Raw genomic sequence first — 12,524 nt, forward strand, 5'->3', positions numbered from 1 at the left:
TCAAAATCATAATAGATATATTAAAATAGTTTTTTGGATTACATTTACATCCTTCATTTTTCAACAAATCAAAACCTACTTTTTAGAAAAAGATGAGAACAAATACTTCTAAGAGTAAGCAAAGACAAACAGGCAATAATGATTAATCTATGATTTTATGATAATCTTTAAGAAACTTTGAAATTCTTTTTGATCTGATCTCCTGGTTGATATTAGGTATATCCGGAGCAGGATTAACATTTAACCCAGTCAGACTATTGGATACTCTGGTTAGGTTGTAAGGGACTCCATTTTCGAACACACCTAAAAGCATTTTAATTTAATTTTTGTCTTTTTTCAGTCCTAATTATGATTATGTTTCATGGAAGGCTTAATATTTATAAATACCCACAAAGGATGAGACTTCAGAGACGACTGAACAGAATTTACTTAGTCCGTTGTCTCAGAAAATGAGAAAGATATATGAATGATTGGCGAGGAAGTATTTTGGGAAGTTGAGTTGGGGAGGGTAGCTTGAGATGGTAGAAAAAATATAACCAGATATATATAAAAGACTTCTTAATCTTTAACCAGCAATATGATGTTCTCTCTCTCTCTAAGAATCGATGTGGTTGCAAATTAAAGAAGTATATATTGATCAGATCGGGTCGAACAGTTCTTTTCTTCTTTGTAGGAGTTACATCTTGAATCCTTCCTCTTTACTGGTTCTATATCGACTGTGTCTAGCCTGCTTTTTGCAGATTGCCAAATGCAGGGCAAATTTAAAGATAGTAATATTTGACAATATAAACACTTTTAGGCTTAAAAAAGATATAAAAGTGAAAACATGAAAACATATTAATAACTTTTGTTTCAAGGGATCTAAACACCCTTTTAGCTAGGCAGCATAATACTGCGCAAAATATTCACACAGGCTGGTTTTTTGCACAGGCTTATTTCTGTCTAATACTTCTAAAATTCATATTTTCTTGTCAATTGTCATTTGTCATAAATAAAGCATGATATAAAAAGTTTATAGTGTCGTAACTTTTACATAAAATCCAAACTATTGGGATTGGGAATAAGGTATCGTATATCAATAAGATAGAACCAATTGGGAGTAGGTAAAATAGGTTGGGAATTGGAAAGGATATCAACTAAAGAGGAAGTTGGGATTGGGATGAAAATAAGCTGCAGAGAAATTTGGGATTGGAAGATTTGGGATTAGGAATCAATGAGAGCTAGGATGAAAATAAGGGTTCTTATATTGGTAGTTAGAGTGATTGGAAAGATTGGGGAAAGGAATAGATGTTTTTTGAGAACCACTGTATTGAAAGAGAATAAGCAAAATATTGAAGTTTAGTATAAAGATAAAGATAGAATAAAATACGTGTGTGTAAAACTATAAGAGAATAAGTGATTTAGTGGATAAAAATGTTAAATAGGAATGAAGACGACATTTTGAAAAGGATGAAGGTATTATTGTCAAGTTAGAATAAAAGAGAGAAGGGGATATAAAAATCATCTTTAGAATCATTCAATAATCCGACTCACCGTTTCTTGCATTTAGAGTTCCTTGTAGGCCAAAACTGGCTTATTTCTGTGCTGATTTAATCAAAATACTCAATTAAATGCAGGAGCCAAAAACCAAGGCTTTGGGTCGTCTTTACAGTCTCATTCTTTGTGGGTAATCCTGTATGTACATATGTATGTATGTATGTACATATGTATGTTTGTATGTACATATGTATGTATGTATGTACATATGTATGTATGTCTGTACATATGTATGTTTGTATGTACATACCAAAAAACCTAGAAATTAAATGATGACTTTTATCTTCTCTAAATTCATTTGATTTTCCGATAAAGTTAAAAACATATTCAAGCAATAACCATCATATTTCAATATGTATTTATGTATAAGGACTTCAGGGAATTATAGGCTTTCTAAGCTCATCTCCTGCAGTAACTTTACTTATATCTATTTACTTATTTGTGTTGATATCTGTTACAGGTATTACTGCAGAAAAATACATGTTTTTTTTTATTTGACATATTCAATTGATACTGGGATTTTCAAAATGTGGTCTACCTGTTTTGACGAAAATAATGATAGTTTTTACCACATTTATATTTTAAATATAGGAAATATTAGAAAAATTATCTAAATTCCAATACCTCCCCCACTTAAGGTTATAACAAAGATATAAAACTATATAAATGTGGGTAGTAAAGGTTCAGTTAACATTATTAACAGATTTAACAGTTACGGTCCTTGATCTTGTCCTAGCAAGCTTCGACTTTCTCAATTTGACCAATTTTCGTTTTTTCCGTTTTTACTTTTTTGTCGGTGATGAGTTTTCAAATGAAAAAGTATAAAAAGACAAACCTGAAAATTTAAAGATTGTTGAAATATAGACCGAAACGCGATTGAATTCAAATTGACACCGAACGTATTTAGCCCTTGGTTAGTGGTTAGTCCATCATCAGTTAAATATGATTTTTCATTTTAATCATTTTTATCCGTATTCATTATTCAACCCATCAGGATTTTCATCCGTATTCATTATTCAGCCCATCAGGATTTTAAAACTTGTATTTCCCAAGAAAATGATATCAAACCTTGTTGTGTGAAGAACGAATGAATGAGAATGATAAGAGAGAGAGCCGAAGGTTGGAGATGTTCCATCGGAGCAAAGACGACATTTTGTATTCTCGCAGTATCCTCAGGTTCAAGCCGAGATACAACCAGAGACAGAGCAGTTACTAAAAAGACACAAATAAATGCCTGATGGTGCAAAGAAATTGATTACTTGCCTCAAACTGTGGTTAATTCCTACATTTTGCAACTGTTGACATTTTTAACTTTTGATACTTCAAATTTTGACTATTTGATGATCTAAAAGAAATTAAAGTTTAAAATATCAAAGATCTCTACGACATCAGGTTGCAAAGTTATAGGGATTAGAAAATTAGAGTTTTGTGGTCAGTTAACAGTTCATTTTGAAAAATCACTGAGTCAAATTTTTGAACAGATTAGACAAAAAGGTTGTATTTTGAACACACAGTTTGTAAAAATCAAGGAAAAAAGGAAGTCCATCCTTAAATTTTGTATAAAAAATAAACCTAAAAATTCCAAACTATTTTGATGAGTGATGAGACCATCCTTCTGAGACGGAGAAACAAGGAAGAATCTGAAAACCAAATAAAATTATTAATTTTCATCTTTAGAACTTTACAATACTTCATCATTTTTCTTCTTTAGAAAATTTTTTTTTATCAGTTGGAATACTTAAAGTATTTTTTGTTGGTTCATTAAAATAATTTTGTTCGTATTTTTTTGTCTAAAATGTTTAAAATAATAAAACCACCAATACCAATATTCCTTTCCGTTATTAACAAATTGTACAATATTTTTAACATCGCCACAAGAGTAAAAACTTTCGAACAAATATCGAAACTTTTAATCATAGAGTTTATTGGCAGAGGTTTATATATTTCTATCCTAATATACTACAGATAAATTGGAAATTTGGAACGATGTTATCCTATTTTTTAATATAAAAGTACACAGATATCTAGGCAGCCTTGAAAATTGTTTTTTGGTTTTATCGTACTGCAAAACTATTGTATTTGGTTTCAGTTTAAAAGAGTAATTGGAAAAATCGAAAAATGATTTTTTGCACACTTAGGTTCACTGTGAATATTTGTTAAGTGGTAAAGACAAGTTTTTAGATTAAGAAATATTATTTGCCATGTTTACTGAAACTCCTATTGTGTATGTGGAGTCCAAGAAACATACAACCTGGAGCAAGTTTACCTTGATGTCTGTAGCCTGGAGAGTATTGGTATAACCCTAGTGAAAGCTGAGACTAGATTACTCCGATCCTTCTTAAGGTCTGATCTAGAGTCGTTCCATTTCTCCCGAACCAGTATCATGTTTGTCTAAACAAATTTAAAAAAAATATATTAAAATTAGACTCAAAACATTATGGAATGGGAAGACGAATGTTGGACCCAATCCTATCTGGAGTAGCTCTATAGGAACAGGAAGATAGGTAGAACAGAAACTAACCTGTGTACATCCAAGGACTGCTCCTATCTGGAGTAGCTCTATAGGAACAGGAAGATAGGAAGAACAGGAACTAACCTGTGTGCATCCAAGGACTGCTCCTATCTGAAGTAGCTCTATAGGAACAGGAAGATAGGAAGAGCAGGAACTAACCTGTGTACATCCAAGGATTGCTCCTATCTGGAGTAGATCTATAGGAACAGGAAGAATAGAAAGAACAGGAACTAACCTGTGTGCATCCAAGGACTGCTCCTATCTGGAGGAGCTTTATAGGAACAGGAAAGTAGGAAGAACAGGAACTAACCTGTGTGCATCCAAGGACTACTCCTATCTGGAGGAGCTCTATAGGAACAGGAAGATAGGTAGAACAGAAACTAACCTGTGTGCATCCAAGGACTGCTCCTATCTGGAGGAGCTTTATAGGAACAGGAAAGTAGGAAGAACAGGAACTAACCTGTGTACATCCAAGGACTGCTCCTATCTGGAGTAGCTCTATAGGAACAGGAAGATAGGAAGAGCAGGAACTAACCTGTGTGCATCCAAGGACTGCTCCTATCTGGAGGAGCTCTATAGGAACAGGAAGGTGAGAAGGACAGGAGTTTAAAATATACTCCCAGAGCTCCACCATAAACTTACAACGTGATCTAAAGAACACAGATTATTTCTTGTTTCTGAATAAAAAGTTCTCTAAGTTACCTGGATACATCGAGACAGTTTTCTTCAACTAGTTCCAGAAGTTTAATCATCTTCCCAACCTTTACACATAATCTTTTTTATCTCAGTTTCCCTTCCACACTGTTCATTTCTCCTGTACAATATACGGTGTCCCAGTAACATAGGAATTAAAATACGACTTGAAAAATAACATTCTACTTTTTGGAAATCCCGAAACTAAGAGTTTTTGGTCTTAATTGTGCAAGAGTAATTTTACTAAATCATTTTGTTCATGATATATCGCGTAAATCAAAGACGACTAAAAGTTTCCCCGTGTATATATATTATAGGTATATACCTGTATTGCTGGTTCGATGAAGTCAGGTTTAGGATCAGTATCTTCTCCAGACTCAATGTGACTACGGATATGGTTCTGAATTATATTTATCCAATCATATAAAAAATCTAATTCTAACCTGAAAACCTTCTCTAAACCATCACTGATAGATTAAATAGAAATCCGTGTAAAATAGCAAAAAAGTTAAACAAATACTGGAAATATATATTAAAACACATTCTTTTCTCCGTCCTTTTTTGTGATGACACATTTATGTGTAAAAAGGGCAATAAGATTGCAGACCTTCCTATTTCTATTGTTTACCATTTATGCATATATTAGATCTAAGGGACTGTACACATAATTTCAATTGACCCTAAACTTATAAAGTGGTTGAAAGTGAATCGGACATGCTAATATACATATTAAAGGTCATAATTACGTCCACAGTCCCTTTAAGAGGCTCTAATAGTTTCTTAATTATCCCATTCGTCGTGGTTTTATGCTTAAAGTTTACAGTATTCTATTCTATTCCTAATCCTGGACTGTAAAAAGGAGTAAATACTCTTAATCCCGTTTAATCCTGTCAACTCAACCAGGCCGGTCAGATCACTAGAGAAGGAGATTTATTAATCAAGGAACGTTACCTTTTAAATATTCTATTTGATCATCGATCAATTCTGACGCAATTGATCTCACATACAGGGTGTTCCAATAAACATGGGAATTGAGAGACAACTTGAAAGTCGTCTTTGATTTCTGATATTTATGCATGGCAAAGAAATTGTAAAACCAAGGCTGTACTGTGTACGTTTTACGTGTTTTCATAAAGGTGTCTACCTTTATTTAAAAATTGACGAAGATATTAGATATTAAGACAATTTTGATTTAGTACATAATATTTTTTTGTTGCAAATTTTGCAATATTTCCGTCAATTTTGAAGATAAAAAAATAGTAGAACACATTTTCCTAATCTGAAGACCAGGCGTTTTCGACTTTAGAAACTGGAAAATTGCACAATAATTGTGTTCATGAAAAAAATGCCGCATGGATCGAAGACGATATAAAAGTAGTCACTTAATTCCCATGTTTATTGGGACACCCTGTATTTCACTAAATTCTGAATATTCCATGTCTAGTCTAGTTCGTCTAGTGCGGTATTTGAAAATTCAACTAAAAATATTTATTTTCTGTAACTTCCAGAAAATACATTATAATATTTAAAATACTAGCCTTAGAGGGCGCTTCGCGCCCATCTTCTAAATTAGTTGTGAACATGTTCTCTTTGTGTACATCGTAAAACAAAACAAAAATAATTCGCGGATTTTCAAAATTTTAAAAAATTTAATGACGATCGAATTTTGATGAAGACAAATATTTGAAATTTTGATGATTCATAAACCTTCCCTGGGCTAAGATATTCTTGTCCTCTTCTAGTATTGCTTTAAGATATTCTTGTCCTCTTCTAGTATTGATTTAAGATATTCTTGTCCTCTTCTAGTATTGGTTTAAGATATTCTTGTCCTCTTCTAGTATTGCTTTGAGATATTCTTGTCCTCTTCTAGTATTACTTTAAAATATTTTTGTCCTCTTCTAGTATTGATTTCCCCATATTATTGTTATCCTAAATCACTGGGACTCAAAAATGAATTTTAGGTCTCCGAATAGTATTTTTATATTTAAAAGTTAAATTATATAAATGTTACGTTAAAAATCAAACATTTCTCAATTTCAAAGTTAAAATCAAATTAGTCTCCATGGACTCTTATTTCCGGTTTTTAAAAAGCACTTAAATAACTTTTGTTTTGACTGAAACTTGGATCCCGTGAATTAAGTCTCATTTTATTATTTTCCCTTTTCGATTTTTTCCCCAAGATTATTTTTCTGTTCCGAAAGTGAAAAAAAATCTATATTCATGCATTTTCTTTTTACTCCTGAAAGTTTGGAAAGTCTGTAAAATTATCATCAATTATATTTCAACCTCATTATAATGCATTTGTTAAATTTATTTGCAGCTTTGTTAATTTATTGCTGGGGTGTCAGGGTTGACAGAGGTGACCTAAATATCAGGGTTATTTAAGGAGTACAGACCTTCCAAACCTCAAACATTCATCATTCAAACTCAGAATCCAGGGAGGAGGGGGGGGNCTAGTATACTGTATCTACCTGGAGCTAGTTAACTCTTAACTTGTATCCTAGTATACTGTATCTACCTGGAGCTAGTTAACTCTTGTATCCTAGTATACTGTATCTACCTGGAGCTAGTTAATTCTTGTATCCTAGTATACTGTATCTACCTGGAGCTAGTTAATTCTTGTATCCTAGTATACTGTATCTACCTGGAGCTAGTTAACTCTTGTATCCTAGTATACTGTAACTACCTGGAGCTAGTTAACTCTTGTATTCTAGTATACTGTATCTCCATTTTATTGTTAAGGATACAGAAGCAATTGAGAAGGCTGTTAAAGTGACAGTTTGGGGCCAGGATGGTTTTCGTTACCTCCTCTAAATACTAGATAAATGTTGAAGAATCATACCAAAAAAAAAGAAAAAAAAGTTTAATATGACAAGTTAATGAAAACCTTAAAAGCATCTCTTTCTTCAACATTCCTTGGTTACATAAAGATCCAGAGTTGTAGGTTTAGTATCCTGAAGATCCATCATTACATCTCGGTACAAGGAACAAATCTCTAGTCCTACCGTACAATTTCCAACACTTCTCAGCATACCTATAGAGTTTTTAAAAAAAATATTTAAAAAAGTGAAATTATTTTTGAAGTTTCTAAAAACTAAACGATAAGAAAGCTTATAAATTGAACTCAAGCTTTTCAACCGTACTGCAAAGCTTATAACCTGAAAACTAAAGCTGAAAGAGGGAGGGTGCGCAGAGGCGCCATGCGCCCTGCAAAAATGACCTCCGAGCCTCCAGATTTGCAAAATGAACTCCAGGCCCAGAAAAACCGTCTCCGTGCCTCTTACTACGTCTCCGAGCCTCCGCCATTCTGTCTCCACGCCCCGCATTTTGGTCATCAACAAAAAATATTTGGCTTTTACATCAACCAAAAGCCTTTTTTTTCGAAAAATCTCAACATAATAAAAGAGTTTACAATGAAACATTAACAAACTGTATTAAAAAGTCCATTTTAATGGAGATTAAAGATTTCATTTTTGTTTTTCTGAATTTCACAAATTCCTTAAATTGTGAAGAACTATTGCAGTTTTGTATAAAGATTTGTATAAAGACAAATTTTTTATTATTTCACAGGGGTTTCATGTATGAATCAAACTATATCAGCAGCAACTTACAAAACACAGTAGTTTTTGTGAAATCCTTGAATTTGTGCTTTTATTGAATGCTTCAGAAAACATTGAAGAACTATTTTTTTTAAGTTGAAGAAAAAAAATTAAAATAGCATAAATATCTATAACATGCTATATCAACAGGACAGGGCAGCGTCGTGAAACCTGTTTAGTCAATCATCTACCTGTCACTTTACCTGTTACTATAGGGCGGACCCTCATTAATTTGCATCTTATGATAAAATTTAATGCTAAGGACTCAATAGAGTTAACATAATCTTCAAATCATGATGTCTTCAAAGATATTAAAGTATTTTATAAAGGTCGTCTTTTACGCATACCATCTTTTATGTAAACTTTTTACAAAAAACAAACTTTGGATCAATTGAATGAATTAATACTTCAAATGTGTCGATTAAACGATTCTTTAAACTATTGCAAAACTACTATGAAGAGAAATATTTTGATTTTTGGTTGGTTAAGTTATAAATTGTAAAAAAAAATACAAAAAAAGAAGCGGAGATTAAAATGCGGGGTGTGAAGACAAAATGATGAAGGCTCGTAGAACTAGCGAGAGACATGGAGACGGTTTCGCAGGGCCTGGAGATCATTCTGCAAATCTGGAGGCTCGGAGGTCATTTTTGCTGGGTTCTTGGCGCCTCTGCACCCCCTCCCTCGCTTAGACTAAACAAAGGTTTAGAAATCTTAACTGAAGTTTTTAGACTAAACTAGGGTTTAGAAAAATGAACCGGATTTTTTAGACTAAAGTAAGGTTCAGAAGACTGAGCTAAAAATTTAGATTAAACTAAGGTTTAGAAACCTGAACTAAGTATTAAGACTAAACTAAGGTTTGGAAAACTGAACTGAACTTTGTAAAGCCAATGTTGTGAATGTCTTTTTAACCACAAAAGCTAAATTGCTGCATATCGTGGAAAAGAAAGGGCATCATTTGTGGAAAACTTTTGCTTTAGAGGTCGTCGTTGTATTCCATTTTATACAAAATAAAGGACCACCGTTGTAGGTAAAAGATATATTTAGAAACCTGATATTTTGTTGAATGCTTGAGATGGAAGAACAGGATATTGGATACTTTCAACTAAATATTTGATTTCAAACAAATATCTTCTTTTTAATATCACCACGTTTAGAATAAGTCAAAAAGGTTGTGACAACAAAATATTTTCTTTAAAGAACAAAAAAATTGCATTTGTCCCTGAATACAGCTAATATAATCAAATGGGCAGAGGCGGTATGGATTGGATTTAAATGAAGATAATTTTCTAAGCAAACCCCGCCTACCCATATAAATTTTTTTTTCCAATTCTGCTTGCCGGATATCTCTTCATTTTAATCTTAATTGTTTTTAGGTCGGCGTTTATATCAATACAATGAAGAGGTCTTTTCTATTTAAGTTTTGATTTATAACAATATTTTACCATATTACAAGTTTAAAGTAAACATAGAGAAGCTGTTACTTTACAGCCAATCCATGCTGCATAAAAACTTGAAATCAAAAATTAAAATTAAAAGTCGTCTTCAGTATATTAATTTATATACGATGATGACTGTATTAGAGTATTGTGTTTGTAACTAACCAATAAAGTTGTTGATGTAGAGTTTGATTCTGTTTGCAAGGAAGGCTGGAGGTGAATACATGTGTTGACCTACATGGATACATTCCACCTGGAGACAGCATTCTTCAAGCTCTACGATATTCTGCCGAAGTATACCTTGCGTTTCAGACCTAATCATTTATGTTTATATCTTTCTTTATGAAAATCATATTTCTAGTGGTTTTACACCTCATTTGCATGTTTTCAGAATGGATTTTTCTTTGTTTTTTTTAAATGTAGATTTTGATCTACTATTCAAATAAATAAAATTTGAACTGTTTTCAATAATCTTTTATTTACCAAGGCCTAAGTAATAACCAGCTGTTTACAAAGGAATCTACGTTAGAAAAATTAGATACATTGTGTATAATCTGGGTTATGGAACGTGTACCAAAAATGCGAGATAAGAAAAATCAAATATGGCAATAAAAGTATAATAATAATATATATAACGTTTATGGCTAAATATCAGTTAAATTTACAAAATTGTTAGAAAAAATTGTTTCTTCTATTTAGAATAGCAAAAGGATATAGCTAGCATAGCTGTTTGAATGCTATATCCTGAAATAAAACACATGACGGGTGAGACCATACAACTAGTAAGGGGAAACCCAGATCAGGAGTTGGGGAGGATCAGAGAACAGGGGATTAAGAACAACACCCATCTTGTAAAAATGAAAGATTAGAAAGAGTAGAGCTAGGACCTATTTTTACATACTTTAATTATATGAATCAAAGATATCTTTTTTTCATATATTTCTGAAAAGAATTGAAAGTTGAGATTCTCTTAAGAGTACGCCGCCAAAATGTTAGCATATTTTTCCTAAAACTTTTTCTAAAATTCAAATTAGCATAATTTTACCTAGAGAAAGTTTTTTCCTTTTTATTCGATGATTTATCCTGTTTCTCAGCAGCAGATATTTTACGGATTATTTCCTTCTCTACATCCTCCTCTTCCTCTTCTCCTTCCACCTTCTTCCCCTTCCTTCTCTTTCCGGAGATCTTCTGATGAACCTTGGTTGCTGCTCTCCAGGGTTGAAGTTCATCTTGAGCTTGGAGTTCAGCTCTAGTAGTTTAACCATAAACCCACACAATTGTCTTTAGTCATGATTAGGTAATATATAATTATTTTTATTTTTAAATATGTTGATATGTTAATTTAAGGCAGGTGGTGGTTCCCTGACATATTTATCCAGATCTTTAATCAGGTTTCCTACAAAAGATCTTTAATCAGGTTTCCTAAAAAACATATTTATTTAGATCTTTAATCAGGTTTCCTACAAAACATATTTATTCAGATCTTTAATCAGGTTTCCTACCAAACATATTTTTCTAGATCTTTAATCAGGTTTCCTACAAAACATATTTATTTAGATCTTTAATCAGGTTTCCTACCAAACATATTTTTCCAGATCTTTAATCAGGTTTCCTACAAAACATATTTATTTAGATCTTTAATCAGGTTTCCTACAAAAAATATTTATAAAAATAAATTTTAGTATTGCTTAAATATTCATTCAGACAAATCCATTCTCTTTATTTTGTATATTCAACCAATGTTACTTTTAGGTTTTTATTGTTAATAGATTCACAAATAAAAGAATCCATTATTAGTATAAAATTATCTCACAGAGTGGATTTCGTTTAATTAGTATTTTGTTGAATATATATTTTATAAAGGTAATTTTATGATTCTATAAATTTATAATTCTTTGATATTTCAAACTTAGACTTTTTGATCTTACAGACTTTATAGTTTGAAATATCGAAGTTCTACGACATTGGGTTGCAAAAAAAGAGATTAGAAAATCAGAGTTTGTGGCAAAGACTCAATTCCTTATCTCAAAGAGTGAATCAAGTTTTAATTATGATTTTCTAAAATTTATATTTATATATTTATAAATTTATATATTTAAATAGGTAAGTTCGTGATATATCTAAAAAATGTATTACCTACAATGGCCTGAAGAAACTGAGTTGCAAGACTATTACATTCGGTGACCACTACTTCATACTCCTTCCATAGCAAAGTATAGAATCAGAAGATCTTTTCTTTTGAGGCAAAACTTTTGAATCTTTTATGATCAGTTTAAAAATATTTAAACAGAAAGGAATTGAGTCATTGCCACAAACTCTGATTTTTAAATCCCTTTATCTTTGCAACCCAATTCTGTAAACCATGAATTCTGTTTCAACAAATAACGTAAGTTTAACATATCAAAGATTAACGCCATCAGGTTCGAAAGATATAGGGATTAGAAGATGTGATTTTGGTGCAAATACTCAAATCCTTGTTTAAAAGTGTTTAAAAGTGTTGAAACGTTTTTAAGAGTGTTTAAAAGTGTTTAAAAGTGCCCTATATTTTTATAGGCTTCAATAAGATATTAGAATACCGTTTCTTTTACAAAAACTACAATCTATGCAGATATAAATTTCTACCTCAGAACATTTAGTTGATAGAATCTTGGGAAGATCCTGGCAGAGCGCTGGAAAGGCTATTAGTTGAGTTAGGTTGGGATGGATCACTGATTTACACTGAAAAGATAGTTTGGACAATGGACAATG

General features: G+C 31.9%; 1 protein-coding gene across 2 annotated transcripts in view; it reads right to left on the reverse strand.

The window, feature by feature from the left end:
- The window catches only part of LOC111695203 (nck-associated protein 1), a 23,529-nt gene continuing 11,005 nt past the window's right edge, over window positions 1–12,524 (reverse strand). Inside the window, exons 21-37 of one of the 2 annotated variants that reach the window (XM_023464426.1) lie at window positions 12,399–12,494; window positions 11,913–11,976; window positions 11,139–11,172; window positions 10,822–11,025; window positions 9,942–10,090; window positions 9,389–9,442; window positions 7,657–7,775; window positions 7,428–7,558; window positions 5,580–5,657; window positions 5,185–5,208; window positions 5,067–5,127; window positions 4,751–4,809; window positions 4,584–4,698; window positions 3,803–3,927; window positions 3,109–3,176; window positions 2,605–2,748; window positions 1–303 (exon numbers count right to left, since the gene is read on the reverse strand). In XM_023464426.1, the coding sequence (XP_023320194.1) occupies window positions 143–303; window positions 2,605–2,748; window positions 3,109–3,176; window positions 3,803–3,927; window positions 4,584–4,698; window positions 4,751–4,809; window positions 5,067–5,127; window positions 5,185–5,208; window positions 5,580–5,657; window positions 7,428–7,558; window positions 7,657–7,775; window positions 9,389–9,442; window positions 9,942–10,090; window positions 10,822–11,025; window positions 11,139–11,172; window positions 11,913–11,976; window positions 12,399–12,494 (1,686 nt within the window). In that variant the 3' untranslated portion in view covers window positions 1–142. The remainder of the gene's footprint in view (window positions 304–2,604; window positions 2,749–3,108; window positions 3,177–3,802; window positions 3,928–4,583; window positions 4,699–4,750; window positions 4,810–5,066; window positions 5,128–5,184; window positions 5,209–5,579; window positions 5,658–7,427; window positions 7,559–7,656; window positions 7,776–9,388; window positions 9,443–9,941; window positions 10,091–10,821; window positions 11,026–11,138; window positions 11,173–11,912; window positions 11,977–12,398; window positions 12,495–12,524) is intronic. The other variant, XM_023464427.1, reaches the window with a different exon arrangement.

Source organism: Eurytemora carolleeae, unplaced genomic scaffold (assembly GCF_000591075.1).
Source record: "Eurytemora carolleeae unplaced genomic scaffold, Eaff_2.0 scaffold173, whole genome shotgun sequence".
Taxonomy (NCBI): domain Eukaryota; kingdom Metazoa; phylum Arthropoda; class Copepoda; order Calanoida; family Temoridae; genus Eurytemora; species Eurytemora carolleeae.